This window comes from Labrus bergylta, chromosome 3 (assembly GCF_963930695.1).
Source record: "Labrus bergylta chromosome 3, fLabBer1.1, whole genome shotgun sequence".
Lineage (NCBI taxonomy): Eukaryota > Metazoa > Chordata > Actinopteri > Labriformes > Labridae > Labrus > Labrus bergylta.
The window spans coordinates 23932649-23951537 of NC_089197.1; the positions used below are offsets into that span (position 1 = coordinate 23932649).

General features: G+C 41.3%; 2 protein-coding genes across 6 annotated transcripts in view; both read right to left on the reverse strand.

Moving 5' to 3' along the window:
* chd9 (chromodomain helicase DNA binding protein 9) overlaps positions 1 to 11274 on the reverse strand; it is a 67923-nt gene extending 56649 nt beyond the window's left edge. For 2 of the 4 annotated variants that reach the window (XM_065952998.1, XM_020640378.3), the window contains exons 1-2: positions 11169 to 11273; positions 6330 to 8000 (exon numbers count right to left, since the gene is read on the reverse strand). In XM_065952998.1, the coding sequence (XP_065809070.1) occupies positions 6330 to 7892 (1563 nt within the window). In that variant the 5' untranslated portion in view covers positions 7893 to 8000; positions 11169 to 11273. Of the gene's footprint in view, positions 1 to 872; positions 994 to 6329; positions 8001 to 11168 lie in introns of those variants that run through there. The other 2 variants (XM_065952999.1, XM_065953001.1) reach the window with 2 other exon arrangements.
* An 808-nt stretch (positions 11275 to 12082) lies between these two features.
* aktip (akt interacting protein) lies at positions 12083 to 18521 on the reverse strand. Of its 2 annotated transcripts, none has more exons than XM_020658787.3 (10): positions 18362 to 18521; positions 17715 to 17806; positions 16054 to 16265; positions 15839 to 15903; positions 15575 to 15675; positions 15111 to 15199; positions 14707 to 14805; positions 13903 to 14010; positions 13708 to 13768; positions 12083 to 13527 (listed from the first exon to the last, which is right to left on the reverse strand). In XM_020658787.3, exons 2-10 carry the CDS (start codon positions 17760 to 17762, stop codon positions 13420 to 13422), a joined length of 891 nt encoding a protein of 296 aa, XP_020514443.1. In that variant the 5' UTR covers positions 17763 to 17806; positions 18362 to 18521; the 3' UTR covers positions 12083 to 13419. The 2 variants fall into 2 exon arrangements, with proteins under 2 accessions (XP_020514443.1, XP_020514380.1); XM_020658724.3 differs by having other exon boundaries at positions 17715 to 17809.
* Positions 18522 to 18889: the final 368 nt, after the last annotated feature.

Here is an 18889-nt window from a genome sequence, read left to right on the forward strand (position 1 = left end):
GTAACTTCAGTCACTCCAAGTGAAGACAGATATGGACATGATGACAGTTCAGACAGTCAACCCTTTTTTTCAAAAGCTAACAAGCGAGTATCAGTTGATTTTATTGCCTTGTCAACAGAAACAGAGTGTTCAAAAATACAAGCACAACACTCAATAAACAAAGTCTCGACTTACAACCCTGGCGTCCATGGCAACGAGCTAACGACTTCCTACTGACATGAACCTGTTTGCTAAACTTACAAATCAGTAACCAGTAGGCCAACTGCTTTCTCTGTCGACAATGTGACCGACATTAAGTTCTGTCAAAGTCAAACTATGTGAAAGAAAGACATGTATCAAGTGGAACAGAAATTCAGACTTGACTAGCTTTAAAATGGCCAAATTAGTTTAACTCGAGTAAATATTCAGGTGTTCTAGCTCATTTTTCTTTTTCAGACAATCCCTTCATCACACCACAACATAAAAATCATTGTGTCAGTTGTAACCACAAGGACAAAGGGGTCATTAGATTACTCCTTCATGCACTCCTTTTATACAGTCTTCTGTTGCACCCTACACTGAGGCTATAATAAAACAATATAAAAGTGGCTCAAGAGTTTTTCTAAAGCCGGAGAGACTTGTGTTTTAACCTTTCAGTTTCTTTGCCAGTCAAACATCAACACATGTCAAAGAAGGTTGTCTTGTCACAAAAACATGACATTCCAGTCACATATACACAAAAAACCCTTGATATTTGACTGCTGGGCTAGCACTCACTCACCCTTCACCCGCAAAAAATATTCAATGCCATTTAATCCCTTGAGAAAGAGGCAAGAGAGTGAAGGAAGGACAGCAAAGCAGAATAAAAGAGCATACTTTAAATTCAGACCTACTGTGCACTTTGGGCTGGCAGCGTTCCCACATGCTCCTGAAACACTCAATCCAAGTACAACTCCCTCCTCCCTCTTTCTCACACCAGCTCCTCCCAGTTGAGCCCTCCCTTTCCGACCCAGAGCAGAGACCGCCTGACTTCCTGTTTACCTCTGACCCTTCATTATCCCCCGCCTCCCTCTCTTATCTGGCAGGCCTCCAATCAGACAGGCCAATGAGGCCAGATGCAAACAGACAGAGCACTTGACAGAGCGAGCCAGAGGGAGGGGGTGGAGGGGTAGAGAGAGAGAGAGAGAGAGAGAGAGAGAGACAGAGACAGAGACAGAGAGGAAGGGAGAGAGAATGGAGTTGGGGGAGGTGATCAGAGAAAGCGTGTGAATGACACAGCCTATCACCATGTGGCCACTGAAGCGGCAGGTTTCCCAAGGTTTGTTTTTTTAATGCGAGTGTGCAAAATGTCTATGTGTGTGGTGCATGTGGGTGTTAGGGTGAGGGCCAGGGTGATGCAAGGAGTCAAGTTTCAGGGCTTATTATGGCATCGCCTGCCCTGTCCTGTTAGGAGTTGTATGAACCTCAGAGAGGTCAGTAAGCAACAAAGCTATATCAAACACCAATACACCACTTATCCTACTTGCAAGTGCATGCACACACACCTTCTAAGTTGCATACTGGTGACACAGCTCAGAGGCCAAGGCAGGGTAGAGAGGAGTGAACAGCGATACCCATTCAGATAATAAATCTAACCCAGCAACACAAGCAGACAGGGAGGAGGCTATTGCTCAGTGTCACTGCCAGGGGCTGTAGTGGCTACAGCAGCCCTGGTCATCATTAGCCATACAGTAGTTTCGAGTTAGTAGTAGTAAGAATACTGGCATGACAAGAGAAAAGATGTAGAAATTTTCCAGAACAGATAAAACTTCCATTAGACTAAGATCACATCTGAAACAACACGCTTTTAAAACAGACAGAAAATGTAACTGGCAGACAAAATAAATGTATTTAACTATAGTCTTTTTTTTGCATTTATTTACTTTGCTGCAATCATTAAACTATAACATACTCCATTTAAGGATATTGTAGAAAGTAGGAAATTAACATACTAAGGATCAGCTACATAACACAGATTTTGGAGTTATGCAGTCCATAACCAGTCACTAGTTTCTTGTATGCAAAACAAACATAGTAACCCATGTAAGTTACACATATAAATGATGGCTCCTATAATTTCCAAAGGGAAGGACTGACACCACTACTCTACTTAGTGTACAACAGAAAAACTTGTTTTGAATGTGCTACTGTTGCACATAGACTGTAAATATTAATGGACAAAGCCTGAGTGGCATCACTCGTATGTTACTGCGGGGCTTTTATTTGAAAAGCCACACCTCTCGCACCTCCACAGGGACGTAATGCATTGTGAATCAAAATACTAACACTAGGACAATCAATAACACGGATGAGAATGAAAAGTACAAGTACTATGTCATAATAACATAGGAAGTTTGTTACCGCGCTGTTGCAGAACCACAATCTGCAAAGGTAAGTTGACAATACTCCAACTGGATTTTCAATGGAAAAGTTATGTAAAGTAACGCAGTGTATAAAAAATATCTTTCTACACACTGCATTTGATAAATGCCATAAATTGATTTTATGTTGCTAATGTTACAGGCTTTCTAGCAGGTTTTTACAGGATTCATCTATCCTGTGCAACCCACAGTGACACACACTTCCACCAATTGGCTGCCCTCCTCTGCAGAGATTTTGTAATAAATATGGCACACTGTTGCTTCATTTGCCACAAACTTAAGTTTTAGATAGTGATTTGCTCAAGGTAGGAACAACCAGACACACTCCAGACAACTGTGGAACTGTTTATGTGAACAAACTTTGTTGGTCTAGCACGTATCCATGTTAAAATGTTTGACCAGTGTCTGTAGACCACTCTTGCCTAGCTATGGAGTAAGCAGCTCAGGATGTGACACTACAGTGACCTAAGGGAGTTTAGAACTGTAATTATCTGGCTTGAAAACAAAAAGCATTGATTTACAATATAACTCACAAAGGTCTGTTTACACATGTACATGTCAGATCTAAAAAAAAATATTTTGTCTGCCACTTTAAAAACAACCTGGAATAAATCATTCTTAACCTCCTGACTATAAAGACAGACTGCTGACATGAAAACATTTAAGCTTTACAAACATTTCACTGTAATTATTTAGATGACTGGCTAAAGTTCAACACACATCTGTTCATCAGATCCATTGCAAAAGACACTATGTTTTACCCAAATTAATATTTAAATACTGTGACATGGGACAACTATTCAATCTTGAACTGTGTGTTTTTATTACAGCTGCAGCTGACCATTTAAACAATTGGAAATCCTAATTAGCCACATTCACCACAGAAATGAGGAGTGGGCAGATCCCCTGATACCTTGCCTGTTCAGCAAACACACCATCAGCAGGCTCTTCACACATCAGTGCACATGAATAGCACAGTCAGCCTGTAAGCATCAACACAGGGCTGGATGTTGACACAGAAAGGGAGAGGCTTGCTCGTTTGCCTTTGGTTCATGGCCTCATTTCAATCAAGGACCTTTGCAGTGGGCAAATGGCCGGTATGGATGAGCTCTGGTTAGGCAGACCACTTGTTGATTTATGGCCTGCTGTCTGTTGGGGGATAATAAGTAATACTCAACAGACAGGGTGTGTTTTGTCTCATGGGCATAGGTGTATAGTTTCAAAAGTGGCAGGACCTAACACATTTCTTCTTGAATTATGAGATGGATCAGAAAGATTAGAGTCATTCAAACAGAGACTGTAAAATTGTAATAATGAATGAATTGGTGCAGACTGAAAAGGTTGGTTCTTAGAGATAATGTCAAAGAAAAACGTATTTGTTGTCAGTGGAATTAAAAACGACTGTCAGATTTGCCAGTTAGCGGGCCATCGAAAACACAATTTTCAAATAGCCTACATGTTTCACAGACAATATGTAAAAACGTGAATTTACTAATGCATTGACTAAATGTATTAAAGAGCCCATATTATGCCCTTTTTGGGGTTCATATATTTAATCTATGTACCTATTTTTGTACGTTCACAATAGCTAAAAGTTCGAAAAAATTGTCTGTTTTCATGTACTGCTCCTCCTTGCTCCCTCTACACTCTGAGTCCGTCAGCTGCACTCTGTTGAGCCCACACTGTTAGACCCCACATGGGCCAAGTCTGCTCTGATTGGTCTGCCGATCAGCTCTGTCGTTATTGGTCAGTTGCTCAGCACGCTTCTCGGAAATTTCAACATGAGCTGCAGGGCTTGCCACAACGAGCCAATGGGCTTAGATCAGTGATCTCACACTGACAATGACGCTGCACTGACAAATTTTTGTCAAGGGGGGCTGAAACCGAGCGTTACATGCAGCTAATGCTACAGCTAACAGGAGGACGTAGGAGAAGCCGTGTTTCTGCGGACTTTGAATTTTTCCACATAGATGTGCCTAAACATGCACAGGACACTTGGAAAACATACTAAAGAGCATATAAAACCAGAAAAAGCATAATATGGGACCTTTAAAAAATGTATCCTTTTCATCCTTATTATTCTTCTTTAATCTAAAATATTTCATCTTAAATAAAAGAGTTTACAATCAAGAATATGACTATGTTCATATTGAAATCATTGACCACTCCCACTAATATTGCCATGAAATATCGCATCTGTTACCAAAACCAGCTTATTAATTGGAGCCTATTTAAGTGCATGCAGGGAACATACAGTACATGACTTTGATTTACATCTAAGAAAGTGTAAAGATCCAGCCATTCTGTAAGAAATTGCAGCCCATGCCTTCAGAAGAGAGCGCATCAGACCATCAAAACATGTGTGCAGAGTATGACGAAGGGCTTATCAGCTGATGCCGACTGCCAATGCATGTACCGAATTACTGCAACTATGTAATTCACTGTAACGGCATCTAAGCCTCCAGACACACCGATCTTTTTTGCTGTTTGGTGCCATCTCTTGCAACTTCTGCTTGTTTCCACCTCACCGCTCTCGTGCTGATACGCCAATCGGATGTCCTATTGAGAGATGGGGGTGTGGTAGTATGATGATTGCGGGTTGCGGGCACACGCCTATGGATTTAGAATGATTGTGATTCACTAACATATGCAAGGTGGAGAGAAGAAAAATGGCTGGTACACACGAGTCATGAATCCCGACAATGATTTTGCGATTGCACTTATTTTATGCACAGAGTAAGAACAATTTGTACGCAGATATGAGTAAATGAGGCCCAATCTTTTTGTGAAATATTTCTTTGGGAACTTTCAATGTCTATAAGTCCAGTTTAAGATACTCTGTTTCTGCAACCCTCTAGAAATGTGTTTTATTTGGTTTGATTCTGATTCTTATTGTTGGTACATGTTATATTAGTAATGGTTCTGGTGTAATGTATATTATAAAAAAGAACAGGATTAATTGAAAATCATGCCTTTTTAAAAGGATAGACTGTGAAGAAACATCTGTTGCTTTGCTGCTGGTCATGTGTCACTCGTGGGCCAGGAGGCTGTGTGGATGCTGCTAGGTTACTATCCAACTAAGATCCAGGAACCGCCTGAAGCCTGTTACAGCCAGCTAATGCATTCTCCCAACCTCCCCCTCTCCTCTTCTCCCTCTCATGCTCTTCCTCTCTGTCCCTTTCTTTCATAAGCTCTCCTTTTTTTTTTTTCCATGGGCTCCTGCTCTCTCCATCTTCCAAACCCCTCCCCCTCCCTGAAGCGCCAACCACTCTCCTCCACCACGCTCTTTTCTTTCCGCCTGCTCTCTCGCATGTGCACGTGCACTGAAAAACACATATACAGAAACTCAGAAAGTGTGGCAGCTTCCACAACTGAGTGCAACCTCCCCCACACTCCAGCGAAGCAGTGTGCAAGTGCCTCTGGCTTGCCCTGACCCACATCTTGATATAGCCCTAAGTATGCTTACAGCTAAGTCCTGAAGACACTCTTGCCACTCTCAGCCTAATCAGGCCTGACCTGCTGCCGAAATACAGGGCAGATACAGGCCAAGCTGGACAGACCATTATCATATTCAGCAGGCTTTCAGATGGCTCTAGGTGGAGCCTCTCCACCTCCCCCAACTCCACCACTGATTGAATGTGTCCTTCCACACAAGCACATGTGCTATCTAGGATAGTTAGTTAAACATTACATGAATGGCCAGATTCTCTGCCAGGCTGGGAAGATCACACTAAATCAGCAAAGAATTAGTCTTTGATACACATTGATATGCACAGTCGAGATAACTTCTAAATATTTCAGTTAATTTCAATGTATTAGCCTTCACCCAACCACAATTCCCCTAAATGATTACTCCTGTGCAGTGTGGCTAAAATTGCCTGCAGCGCTATAATAAAGTAACACATACTTAAATGTTTAGCACTGTATTACCTTCCCTCCTTTGAACTCAACAGGTAGGGGTGTCCTTTCCTCATCTCCCCTCTCCTGCCTGGACTTGGCCCAAGAACAGCTGGAGTCATCCTGTTGGTTGAGAGCAGCCTCCAGCTGGGGCATTAGGTCAGGCAGTAGATCAGGAGGCTCCAGGCCTTCCATGTCTCGATCCTGAGCCTGTGATTGCAGGAGATTGTCTCCTGTTGCTTTGTATCCATTAGTGTTGATAGGCCCACAGCTCTGAGGCTGCTCGGAAGGCAGATGGTTGACTGTACTGGGGTAGCAGCTCATTGATTCGCCAAACATCTCAGATGACTTGCAGTTTCCCTGGGTTTCTCCAGAACAATGTAGGGCCCGAAAAGGACATTCCTCTGTCAGACTGACTGATGCCCTAGTGCGCTGCTGACTCATAACAGCTGTGGATGAAAACTGACTTGCTGTCCCTGATAGCTCAGGCATTGTAGAAGTCAGGGGTGCAGAGGTGATTGTGGGCCTAGACTCAGAGGCCGTGGACAAAGACTGCTGGCTGAGGGGGGGTATTTCTGGCTCTCCAGGGTAGGCAGGGTACTGAGCCGCTTGGTAAGCAGTGGCAGAACTGACAGAGCATGTGGGCAGCGAGTGAATCACAGGTGATGAATGCATGGGAAAGTGTAGGTTAGGGTCTTCCGGTACTGCTCTAGAGAAGGCTTGACCTCCCTTGGGTAGCTGGTAGCTACCCTGCTGCTGCTGCTGCTGCTGCTGCTGCTGTGGTAGTATGCATGTCTCACCCAAAGAAGCATTTTGCTGATCCAAATAAGGCTTATTTGGTAGAACCCTTGAGTGGAACCTTGGTCCTCCTACAGCTAATTGGTGCTGAACCTGCTGAGTATGGGGAACGTGACATTGACCTCCCTGGTGAAAAGAGAAATTATGATGCTGCTGTTGCTGCAAAGACAAAGTCTGTGTGTTCATTTGATGGTGCTGGCGCTGGTTTAACAGCTGCTGCCGATGACTTTGCTGTTGATGCAGCTGCTGCTGCTGATGTGGATGATGAGACGGGTGATGTTGCTGCTGTGGTGTTTGTTGTTGTCGGACATGTAATTGCTGCTGCTGGTGACAAAGCTGTTGTTGCTCATGTTGAGACAAGGGGTGGTACATATTCCCATTCTGGTCTTGGTTTCCCCACATTGGACTGCCACTGTTACAGTATAGCCCATTGGATTGAGGTGCTTGGCTCATGACAACATTGTGGTACTGGCCATGCTGATCTGCAATCATGCCCCCACCACCACCACCACCACCACCACCTTGACCCCGTGTACCAGAAAAAGCCTGGCCCATAGGATTATGTCCCTTTATACCAATGTAGTGAGTCATCTGCTCACCATAAACAGGCATGGTTTGTTGGGTTGAAATTGGTGGTATCATGTCTTGGTGCTTCCCTAGAGGCCCTACTTGGAGTGGCTCAAAGTCAGCACTGAGATTTAGCTCATCCACAAGTGAAGGAGCTGAGGGGAAGCAATCCTCCTCATCAAGCCCTTCCAAGCCCCCAACAAACAGGTTGGGGTCATTAAAGAAGTCCATTGCAAAGTCTGGAGGTGAACTGGAACCTTTGAAACTCCACTGGATCCAATCTGGTCCCAATGAGCCTCACAGTGACCAAAGCTACAGCATGTCCATTATATTGTGCACCTGGCAAAAATAAAACAAAAGGACACGAACATAAATATCAACTTTGATATGAGAAAATAATAACAGTGACTTATTGCAAAGTAAAGTATGGTCTACATAAACATCAGAACACTGTTTACAATCAAATGAGTCATCATAATCAATGATTTACACACAGTACATAAATCATTTCCAGTGAAATGACATGACACCTCATTTAGTCCATATTTTTTCACGATTTATTTTAATCATCAGTTCCCTTAAAATAAATGCATGAATGTCCATGCTTTCAAATGGCAGGTAATGGCTAGATCAAAGGGATCTGAGATAAATTTGGCACTTTCAATTATCCATCAAGACTGCCTTTCATGTGTGTAGCGAAGCAGCTGGTTCAAACCAACCGTCAGCCATCAGGAGCATCTTCCTATAACCCCTCCTATTTAACACACACACACACAAGAACCTCAACAAAAACGCACCTCAACCCCCCACCACCACAACCAATGAAGCTGCCTGCCCTGCTACTGCAGAATGTGTGGGAGGTGCAGACAGCTGATAGAATTTCAACAGCTAGGGACACAGGCAGATGAGGTCGTTTGAGTGTGTGTGTGGTGTGTGTGTGTGTGTGTGTGTGTGTGTGTGTTGCAACCACAGACAAGCTGAAGATGACAGCCGCTTACCCAGGTCAGTCATTATTATATGCTGACTTGCTATGAACCCAGGCACACAGAATCCCAAATGAACAGACATTTTATTCAGTATCTCAGGTGCACTAGAGATACTTTTGTTAGATTCAAAATTATAGGCAGGCTGATAAGATTAAATGGGAAGGAATATGGCATTTTCTGTCATCATTCCTGATAATAAAGGTTTTTAAACATACTTGTCTGAATAGAATATATCCCAGAAATTGAGGACTGAGTACAGGTGATACTGATGCTGCAAGGTAAATCCCAGTGTTATGTTGTAAACCTGATTTATACTGGTAAACTAATTTAATTATAAGTAGTATGCTTTATTTCAGCAGTCCATTTAGAATAGGGTGAAATAATTCAAATTTTCCCAAAACATTAAGCCTGAAATAATTTTAAATCACAAACCAAACAAAATAAGTTTTTTTTTTTAAAATGGTGTTATCGTTTAATACACTTGCTTTCATGGCTTACTGTCATGCAGATAGGCACATTCCTTAAACACTGCCAGTCTTCCAGGAACTAATGTCAACATTTACCAATACAAATCTTTTCACACAGGCATGAAGTCATTCCTGTTTTCAGTCTGGGTTGTACGCCCCAGTTCAGCTTCACGCATGTGCATTGTTTACTATTCTGTTTCCTGGGGAATCATGGGACTCTCCTGCAATCTGACTGTCTCTTGTCACGTTTTTCTCCTTTGGATGACTATGTTCATAAGCAACATACAGATGATTTGTAAAACACTTAAAAGACAAAAAAAATGTGAGGACTGCCTGACAAGAGAAAGCCAATAGTACTTATGTAAGAATATTTAGTAAAAAATGTGCATGAATGTCAATGGGTAAAAATTAGAGCATGATGGAAAACTACCACTTAAAGTCAAACATGAGTGATAATTAAACCTTCTCTAATGAGAATTACTCATTTGAGATGTTCTCAATTAAAGTGATGAGTCTATTTTGGTTTGTGCCAAGAACAAAACCATGTGCCAGTGTCCTCTCCTCTAATTAACAAACCAGTAACCCTCAACTTTGTTTAATATGTTTCATTTAAACATATTTCAAAGACTTTTTTGACAGAGATTCTGTTTATAAGATAAATTGAAGACTTAGCCTCGCGGAGGTGACTAAGTGAGAAGAAGTAAGAAATTCGTTCCAGCGGATTTTTCAAGGGTAGGCTATCCCTAAGCCTGCTAGCTAAGCCCCATCAACCTTTTAACACCCCGAATCTGGCCCTGGGGCACAGACGTATCCGCCTTCCAGCTGTTTCCTCCACAATCGTGACGTTGCCAGCATTATCCACTCACGTGCAGCAAAAGCCCTACAGGGCCCATCAACAACACCTGTGAACATAACTGTACCTGTAGGTCGCCATTGAATTCTGGGGAATAACACAATGAGCACCTCCGTTTACCAACTTAAAACCAGCACAATTAAGCCTAAATCCAAATAGGTGAACATTACTAAAGATGCACGCGTTAAGTTTGTCACATTTGGGATAAAATGTGAAACTGTTGCTGTGACTTCACGCGCATGGACCTACTTTTAGTCAAAACATTTAAACTGTTGAATTGACACTCTTGGCGACAGGTTCTTTGAGACTTTAAAGCTTGTGGTGGAGCATTTTGCCTTCATTAGCCTAAGGACTTGCCGGGCTCACCTCTGAAGTCGGCTGCATCCTCTTCATCTTCAACAAGCAATGGCTTCAGCTCTTTGCAGCGCGGTGTTTAATTAGTCAGCGACGCGGCAATTTGTTGCGCTGCCTTGAGCGCAACTGCTCGTCAAGTATGAAACAATGTAAATGCACGCAGGACATTTGTGTTTTTAGAGTATTCCTTCACCCCGGGGTTGTTTGGACAGACGGTTCACACGTGCTCTTAACCGGAGCGTCACTTAGAAAGACAAGGGATTCAAGAGGTGTCGTGACGCTTCCTCACTGAGCCCAAAGGAGGAGGGGGAGGAGGACGGAGGCCGGAGATGGATGGAGAGGTCGACAGTGATGGTGTCCATGATAATAGGCTACTACTAGTTGGTGCTCGACTGACTTTCCTTTACATTTTGAAGTAATGCTGCCAGTGAAACGTCCCAGCCCACAGTCACAGCGTCCAAATGTAAAGTGCAGTTCTGACCGAGCCCGGCTGGTCGCTGTCAGTTCAGGACCAAGAACCGCGGACGAGTGGGTAGCCTACTTATTAGCTTTATGAGCCACACGCATTTTAATTTACCCAACAAAACTTTACGAAAAGAACAAAAGACACTTTCTGTTTAAAGTGGAAAACATAAGGGAAACTAGTGAGGACAAGTTTAGCAAGTCAACGGTGTTATTCCTGCGAGGAAGACTACACACTCAGCAAGGCGGTGTGTCATCAGACAGCTGAGGCGAGCACCACTCACGGACTGTCAGACATTTGACAGCTCCTCGCCTTGAATGAAAACCGAACTCCTCGAGTCTCAAATGTGTGTCACAAAACACAAAAACAAGTGTTCTGCCTTACCTGGAACGAACACTAAAGTTGAATTCCGGACGTGAGTACGGGGAGAGTGTTATCGGCGAAGTTGTGACAGTGTTGTTACTTGTAGCCTACTCCTGCTGGCGACCACGGCACAGCGGCTCTACCGCTGCTGCTGACGTGACTCTGATAACACCTCATTTGCATAAAAGTGACCCCCTCTATGATTGGACCTCCAACAATTTGCAACAATTTCAGCTCCCCGTGGTAAATCAACAACCGACACCCCGGTATGAACTCTTTTGGTAGGGTTCAGCTCCCAACCAGCCCGGCAGAGCAGCTGATGAAATCATTGATTCGTCTGTAAAGCCCTTATGTTGACAGAGTGCATAAGATGGCCGCGTACGAGCCAGAGCCAATCCAGAGAGGTTTTACTTTCGCACATGCACCGGAGTAGGCCCTACTACTCAATGCAAACACGACTGTAATGGAAAAGCTGCTCACCTCTGTGGATACATACCGACCTCTGCTGGCTCTTTTGGTGACTGCCCTTGGCCAATTTATTATTTTCACTAAATCGGCTCATAATTTACTTGTATTATTCGTAACATTTTAGTCTTAAATTGAACAAAAGTAGATAAAAATGATTATTGAATGACCTGATTTTTACAGTGCCCCCGGATGTTTTGTAATCCTCAATTACAAAAACTATATATTACTAAAATAAAAAATTATGCGAGTACCCTATTATCAAAATTCCCTAAAGAAGTTCTTACAGAAATAAAGTTGTTCCAGTTTTGTCATTAGGTTCAAGTGTAAAATGGGGGCTGATGTGTGACATTACCATCCAAAACAAACCTAGTGTATTCATCTTTTTTTCAGATAAATTGACTGAAGTATATTATGCTATTGTAACATGGAAATTACACAAACAAAACAGCCAAGTGCAAAGACAAAAATCTGTAACGTGACTACTTTATTGTTTTCAGAGTAAAGCATTAGATCTTGTGACTCCTCAATGTAGACAAGTCTTCACAAACTTGAGGAGGATTTGCCACATAAAAGAAACATTCATACTCCAGGTTGAAGATGGTAACAGCCAAAATGACAGCACTTGAATTACACTGAGATTTGGTTATGTCTTTGCTTTTTATTGCAATTATAAATAGATACAGGTCAAGCACCAAATCTGCAATTTCTACATTTTAGTCAAGTCCATTACACCAGAGCCCTCCATCAGTGAAAACATCACAAAGGAAATTAGTCTGGCAAATCAGAAAGGGTGGCTAACCATAGCTGGACAAAACTCTGTTGTGTTGTTCATAAACTAAAAAAAACAAAACCCAAAAACTAACCTTATCAATATATATGTCTGATTTTCATTCAGACCTATAGAGGAAACCAGCAGTAACATCTTTGACTGAAAAAATAATTTGGAAGGAAACTTAGTAACATTTGCAAAGAAAGTCAAGAAAATCAAGCCATTCACGTAGAAAACCCAAACATTAATGCAGAAATGTCTTTAAGTCAAAGCTGAGCACAGCATCCAGTATTTACACACCAAACCTTTAATAACAAATGATACATAAAACATTCAAAATGATTTCAAAATCAGACAATAAAATACAGGAGCTTACTTATTTAGCATCTCATCTCAGAAGATCCATACTTTGCTGCTCTGCTTTGTATATATTACAAATCATGTAAGACAACAGTTTACACAGTGGAATTAAAAACAAATCATTGTCCAATGGTAAACACATAAAACATATTTCAATAAAATTGGGTAATAGGAGAGGTGTGGATTTAGAAGTTTCATTCACACAATTATGACTAAAACATTCCAAGTCTGATGAATGAACAGTCCTGAGCCAATTTCACCAAGTAGTATAGAACATCTTGTCCACTATACTACCCATGTGATCGCAAAACCGCTATTCTCCTACTCCTCAGCTCCTTTTGGGACAGCATGTTGTATCACCTTTCCCAACATGTGCATGGATCTGATCATCTAAATGAGAAAGCTCTTTGCACTGCATCACAGGCTAAATGATGTTGCCGAGACATCCATTTGTCGTTGATTTACATATGATACAAACTTTGTTTCCTTATTCTAAAGCTGTCTGAGGAGATGCCTACAAAGCTTTTAAAGCTGAGCAATAACATGGAGATTTAATATAAAGTTCTGCCAACTGTTTCAAGGACCATGATCCCAATAAACAGCTGATGCAAGCCAAAGGCATGGCATCTGATGCATGTGGATCCCTCTAGTGGCTGCTTCGAGGATACTGCAGGTTCAGCTCTGGGGAGGGCTGTCGTCTTTGCTGAAGGGCTGCGTCGATCCTGGCTTCACCCAAGACAACCCCGACACCTGTGTTCCCTTGTGGTGATCCTCTGGCCGTCTCTAGAGCAACAAAGGCAAATTAGCAGTTATACAACAGGCTCACCACAACCAAAGTGCTGATAGCACCCACTCCAGCTTAACCAAACCCACTACAGTGAACTGCACAATCCAGCTCAAATACTTTGTAAAGAAATAGCCAAAAAAATAAATAAACTTCCTACTTTATTTCTTTTCACTTACTTTGTGTGTGAACATTCGCTCTTTTGCTTCTTCATGAACGGCTGGGTTCCACGGAGAAAAACTGTTAAAGGGAGAAGAGCCGCAAGGTGAGATATCAACTTCTTCCCTGTCAGGGTGTACTTGCATTAATAATTTACTAGGAAGTGTCTTTGTATTGATGAAGGTTGAGTGATATCAAACCTCGAGTTCACTGACCTTATTGCGTAGGGGTCATCTATTTTGGGCTGGTCAAAGAGATGACTGTTGCATAGTTTTACGCTATCCACCACTTTGCTTTTGAACAACTGCACATCCTTTTCATATCTGAAAGTAAAAAACATATGACCAATATGACTTTTGACAAGAAACTAAGACGTGATTTGTTTACAAAAGCTTGTACATGGTTCTGCAATAAACGTGAGTCAAAGACAAAAAAATAAAGATACCAGCATTCATGCAACGACCTCATGCCACTGAAGACTTCATTCATGGTATTTACATCATTTTACTTCAGCAGAGCATGAGCGTTTATGCGTTTCACTGCCTGATCCCTCACTTCCTCTGCTCTGCTTGTGTGCTCCTACTGAGGGGGAGTTTTTGTCTCTGACCAGCGCAATCTGATGAATACATATACTTTAGCTTTGTCTCAGACACAGCCCCAGGACATTGACTGGGTTGGCCAAACTAGTGTCCTGACTATGCAGGTGGTATTACTTTTGTGCACATACAAATAATCATTTATTTACCCCTACTGTCCCGACTAGTACCAAAAACACGTGGAAGTATATTAATCATCTTTTCAAAATAAATGTTCTATAAAAAAAAATAAAAAAAAACAGAACTGAGAATTGACAGAAAAACCTGGGAGAACACTGGCTACATAAGAAAAATAATAATTTTCTTCATGTACACCCAGGATAAACTAGTCCATACAACATTTATGAAATAAATCCAGTCTCATTTTATGGTTCAGCTCTCACTTAAAGAGAAATGCATTTGAAAGGATGCTTAGAAACTTACAGCACTGCAGCCTCTGGGTTGAGTGGTTCTGTGGTATTGATCTTGTAGAAAATTGTCCGTGCGTACATAAGGACTTGCCAGATGTGGTTGTGATTCCGTCTAAAAGAAAAATTTAAAAAAGCTGAAAACACCATCACATTTCCCCCAGAAAAACAAAAGTAGATCCCATTTTCATGTGAATAAAACGACTAGAACTTAATGTAGATAAAATTATTTAAACTACACACAATTTAAGAATTGTAGTTACAGTTATGTCCTTGTTCTGACAGAATAAATATTTTACAACTAAAAAGAAGAAGAAAATCAGTATATCATTCTAAATATTTATTTGGCAAACAAATGACTCATTAGAAATAAAAAAGAAAGAGTTAATTATGTGACCGTTAGAAGAGCAGAGAAGATACCTCCATTTGTTGAAAGCTCTTCTGACATCAAGCTCTCCTGACACAGGGTCAACAAGAGGGTGGAAAACTGGGATGTCAAACACAAATTTCTGAAACAAAGCACAACAAACTTTCACTTTTCTGTAAAATCAGGCATTTCTGAAATCATCTCGAAGAGCAACTTATTAAAGCTCCGAGGACCCACACTGTAGCTCATTTCATAGAGGTCAAAGTTTGACAGTTTTTAATAGGACTATAAACACATTAAGCAATTTTAAAATGTGAATACTTTTTTTCCAAAGCCTTTGCAAAAATGTCTTGACAATGATTTCATAGATTCTGAAATACGACGTGATGTATCAACACAGAACTTTTTCATGGTAAAAAAAAGTACACATACCGGCAAGTGTTTGCCGTTGTAAACCGTGAAAAAGCACACAGCTAAAAGATCATATTAATCAAACCAATAAGAACAAAGAACTTACAGGACACTCTCCATCTGGATAGTTATCTGGAATATACACAGTGAATTTGAAGACTCCATCCTGGTACAAGCCATGTCTGATGAATATGACCCCAAACCACACTACAGTTGGAAACAAACAGTATTCATTAATAAAAATTTTTTTTTTTTTTAAAAAGGTATAAAGTTCAGTAAAACAAGCATTGTGAATTTTGTTTGCAAAGTAGACCCATTTTGAGAGTGTTTACATGAAACATGGTAAAATATTCAAATCAAGGGTCCTTACTTAGTGCTGATTTGTAGGATGGCTGGACATAAATTCCAGGGAGCTTCTGCTTAATCACCAGTGTGCTGCAGGTCACATGACAAGAAGTAAGATCAATACAAAAAGAGATAACAACCTTGGAATTAATCTTCTACGTAGGGATGCTCATAACCTAATTCAACGCAGAATATGCCTTTAAGGACTCAGTGTAAATCTAACACTGGACTAATACTTACAACTCAGCCAGCAGAGAGTACTCCAAGTAAAAGGGGCCGTAGGAGGCGTGTGTGCCATTGGCCGACTGGGCTGTAGTGCCAGTCGCTGTAGGTTTGGTAATGGGTGCTGCATTCTTAGGAATAGGTGGAAGCTGTTTTTTGCCAAAGGGCAGCCGGGCTGGGCTGGCTCTCTGCTCCCCATGCCCGCTCTGTTCCTCGTTGTCAGGTCTCTGCTGCATTTTGAGAGAGTTATAAAAAAGGAATAAACATCAGATGCAAAAGCAGACAGCATGGCTGAACAGCCAGATAAGAAAAGGCTTCTGTTTATCAGGCACTGTGTGCACTAAGAGCAGACCAATAGACCAGGGTAATGATGGTGTGCTGTGACAAACCTATTAAGTTACACTTTCCATCAGGTATGCAGCTTATCAGGGAGCAGTGTCCAGACATAACATGTACAACCGTCATAGTTACTTACAGATGTTGATAAGACTGATACAAGTATTTACTGTACACAAAACACAAATCTGCACATGCCAGGAATGAATCAGTACGGTTCAGCCAAAGTTGCTGATGACTTCTTCAAGTATTCCAGGAATGCCTAGAGTGACTAGTGCACTAATGTGACTGCCCTCGCCTTCACATCTACTGAAGTCAGACTTAACTGCAAAATGTTTTTGGAACGCTCCTCTGACACGGTATAAAAGGAATTCCCTCACGCCCATAGTCAAGGTTCATGGTTTGCCTTCTACCTGCGACACCAGGGTTAGGCCACCATGCCACATTTAACTCCTCCCGCATTTGTTTGTGAAAATTCAGACCAGCACTTGCCAAATATATCAAACCACTGACACAAGCAGCAGGGCTAAGTCATGTCCTACTCACAGATTTCTTAGCCATCAAAAATTACAGGGTGCACAAAGTACACGCATTCAGACCACACACGGGACTGAATACCTCTATCAAAACAAACTGTCACGAGAACAGCTGAAGGCTGTAGAATACAGCAAGCCTTCTCAAATATTAAGCAACAGTCCAAAACTTCAAACAAAGTTGCAGAGGCTGAACACAGACACCTTACTGTGGCATTTACATGGGGTTGGTGAGGCTGATACCATACCAGTGTTTCCCACACACGAGAGAGAGAGAGAGAGGACAGTGAGTTGGTGTGTAGATAAAACAATTGAAGCTCAACTGATTAGATAGATAGATAGATAGATAGATAGATACTTTATTGATCCCGAGGGAAATTCAAAGCATCTAGTAGCAGGTTACAAAGACGTACATGACATGAAACATTTGTTACAAATTAAACCACAAAAACCGACGCCCCCCTTCCATACATACATATTAACCCTAAAAAAACAGATTTAAAGAATACCCCTAGATGAATCAAACTTAAACCTGTGCAATCAAAAATAGACTTCTACAAGAAATGTATAACCTGTGCAGGGATAAAAAAATAAAAAAAAACATTAAACTTCTCTGTGACACTAAAAATGAGTTAGGTTTGTATAATAATTGTGCTCAATTCTCCAACACTAATATTTAACCTTCTAGAAATAGGTTACACATCAAACTTTCAAGTGTGACGTTATTTCCTTTCAGACAAAGTGTTTTATACATTTTTGATTCTTGGTTTTCTGTCTTGTAGAACAAAAAAGGAGGTGACATAATTTTACCTTACGACTTGTGTTTGCAGACATGCTCCAGAAGGGGTTGAGGTTCATTACTCATCAAGAGGTTCAGATTGATGTGCTGCCCGGGCCATCCGCTGCTGGGATGAGAGGGGGATTTAAAAACAAAAAACATGACTTTTTGTTCTGCCCTTAAGGTCCAACAAGCACAACATTTAACACAGACACGTACATGTTTGGGATAGCTTTAGCTTCGTGCTAACTTGGCATGCTAACTGTTTTTTTTTTTTTCTTACGTCGACATTCAAAAAGTGTTTTCTCTAGCTGATGTAAGCTTTCGTGTAATGGTAGCAACAAGAGACCCTCTTCAAGTGTTAATATCCTTTTTACTATTAAAACCCTGACACCTTCAGGAAACGGAGTTAAATCGTCAGTCGACACAGTTTTAAGTTAGCAAACATTACGGAGCAGCTTAAGGTTTAAACAGAGAGCTAAAGTCTGAACAAATACTTCATTATCTCTGAATCAAGCTGAGGATGTAGTTAATGTCCGAGCAGTAAAGTTGTTTCATCGCATTATCGTTACCTTACTTCACGTTACCTTTAACATTAGCTCGCAGTGTTGCTAACAACTTGACTTTTCCTTTCATTTCACCCCCCGGCACGTAAAGACAGCCCGACTAGTTTACTTACCGTATTTGTTAGAGAGCTTTAAAGTCTCTTCTACTTGTATGTTGTGTCTTCCGATGTAATTTCTTTCCTTAAAAACGCTCAGCTAATGTTGGCTAAATACTTTGACAGAGACCCATGTCAGTCACACAAACCGGAGTTCAATCTAACCTTAATGAGGGGCGTTTCTGAGCTGGAGTAAGGCTTATGATTGGTTTACGAGTCAGACGTCCTCGCAGTTCATTTGCTGGCGCTTCTGTCATGTGAAAATAAAAGGATCGTACGGGTGGAGGGGGGGGAGGGAGTGTTTGATGGAGAGGTGGCTGTCACTAGACGGTGAGTTGTACTGATAATAAAAAAATAAAAATATAGGTCTAAACAAGATCCATAGCCTACCGTTTTTTGTTAGTTTTACAAATACTATTCTTACAGTAGACTTTTTAACTTTACAAAGCAGGACAGCACAGAGCCTTAGATAAAACATGATCAATGAATAATAGCTTAGTCTTCCAAGTTGAGTGTCAGCAGTCACATTGAGGTATAAAGTAATGA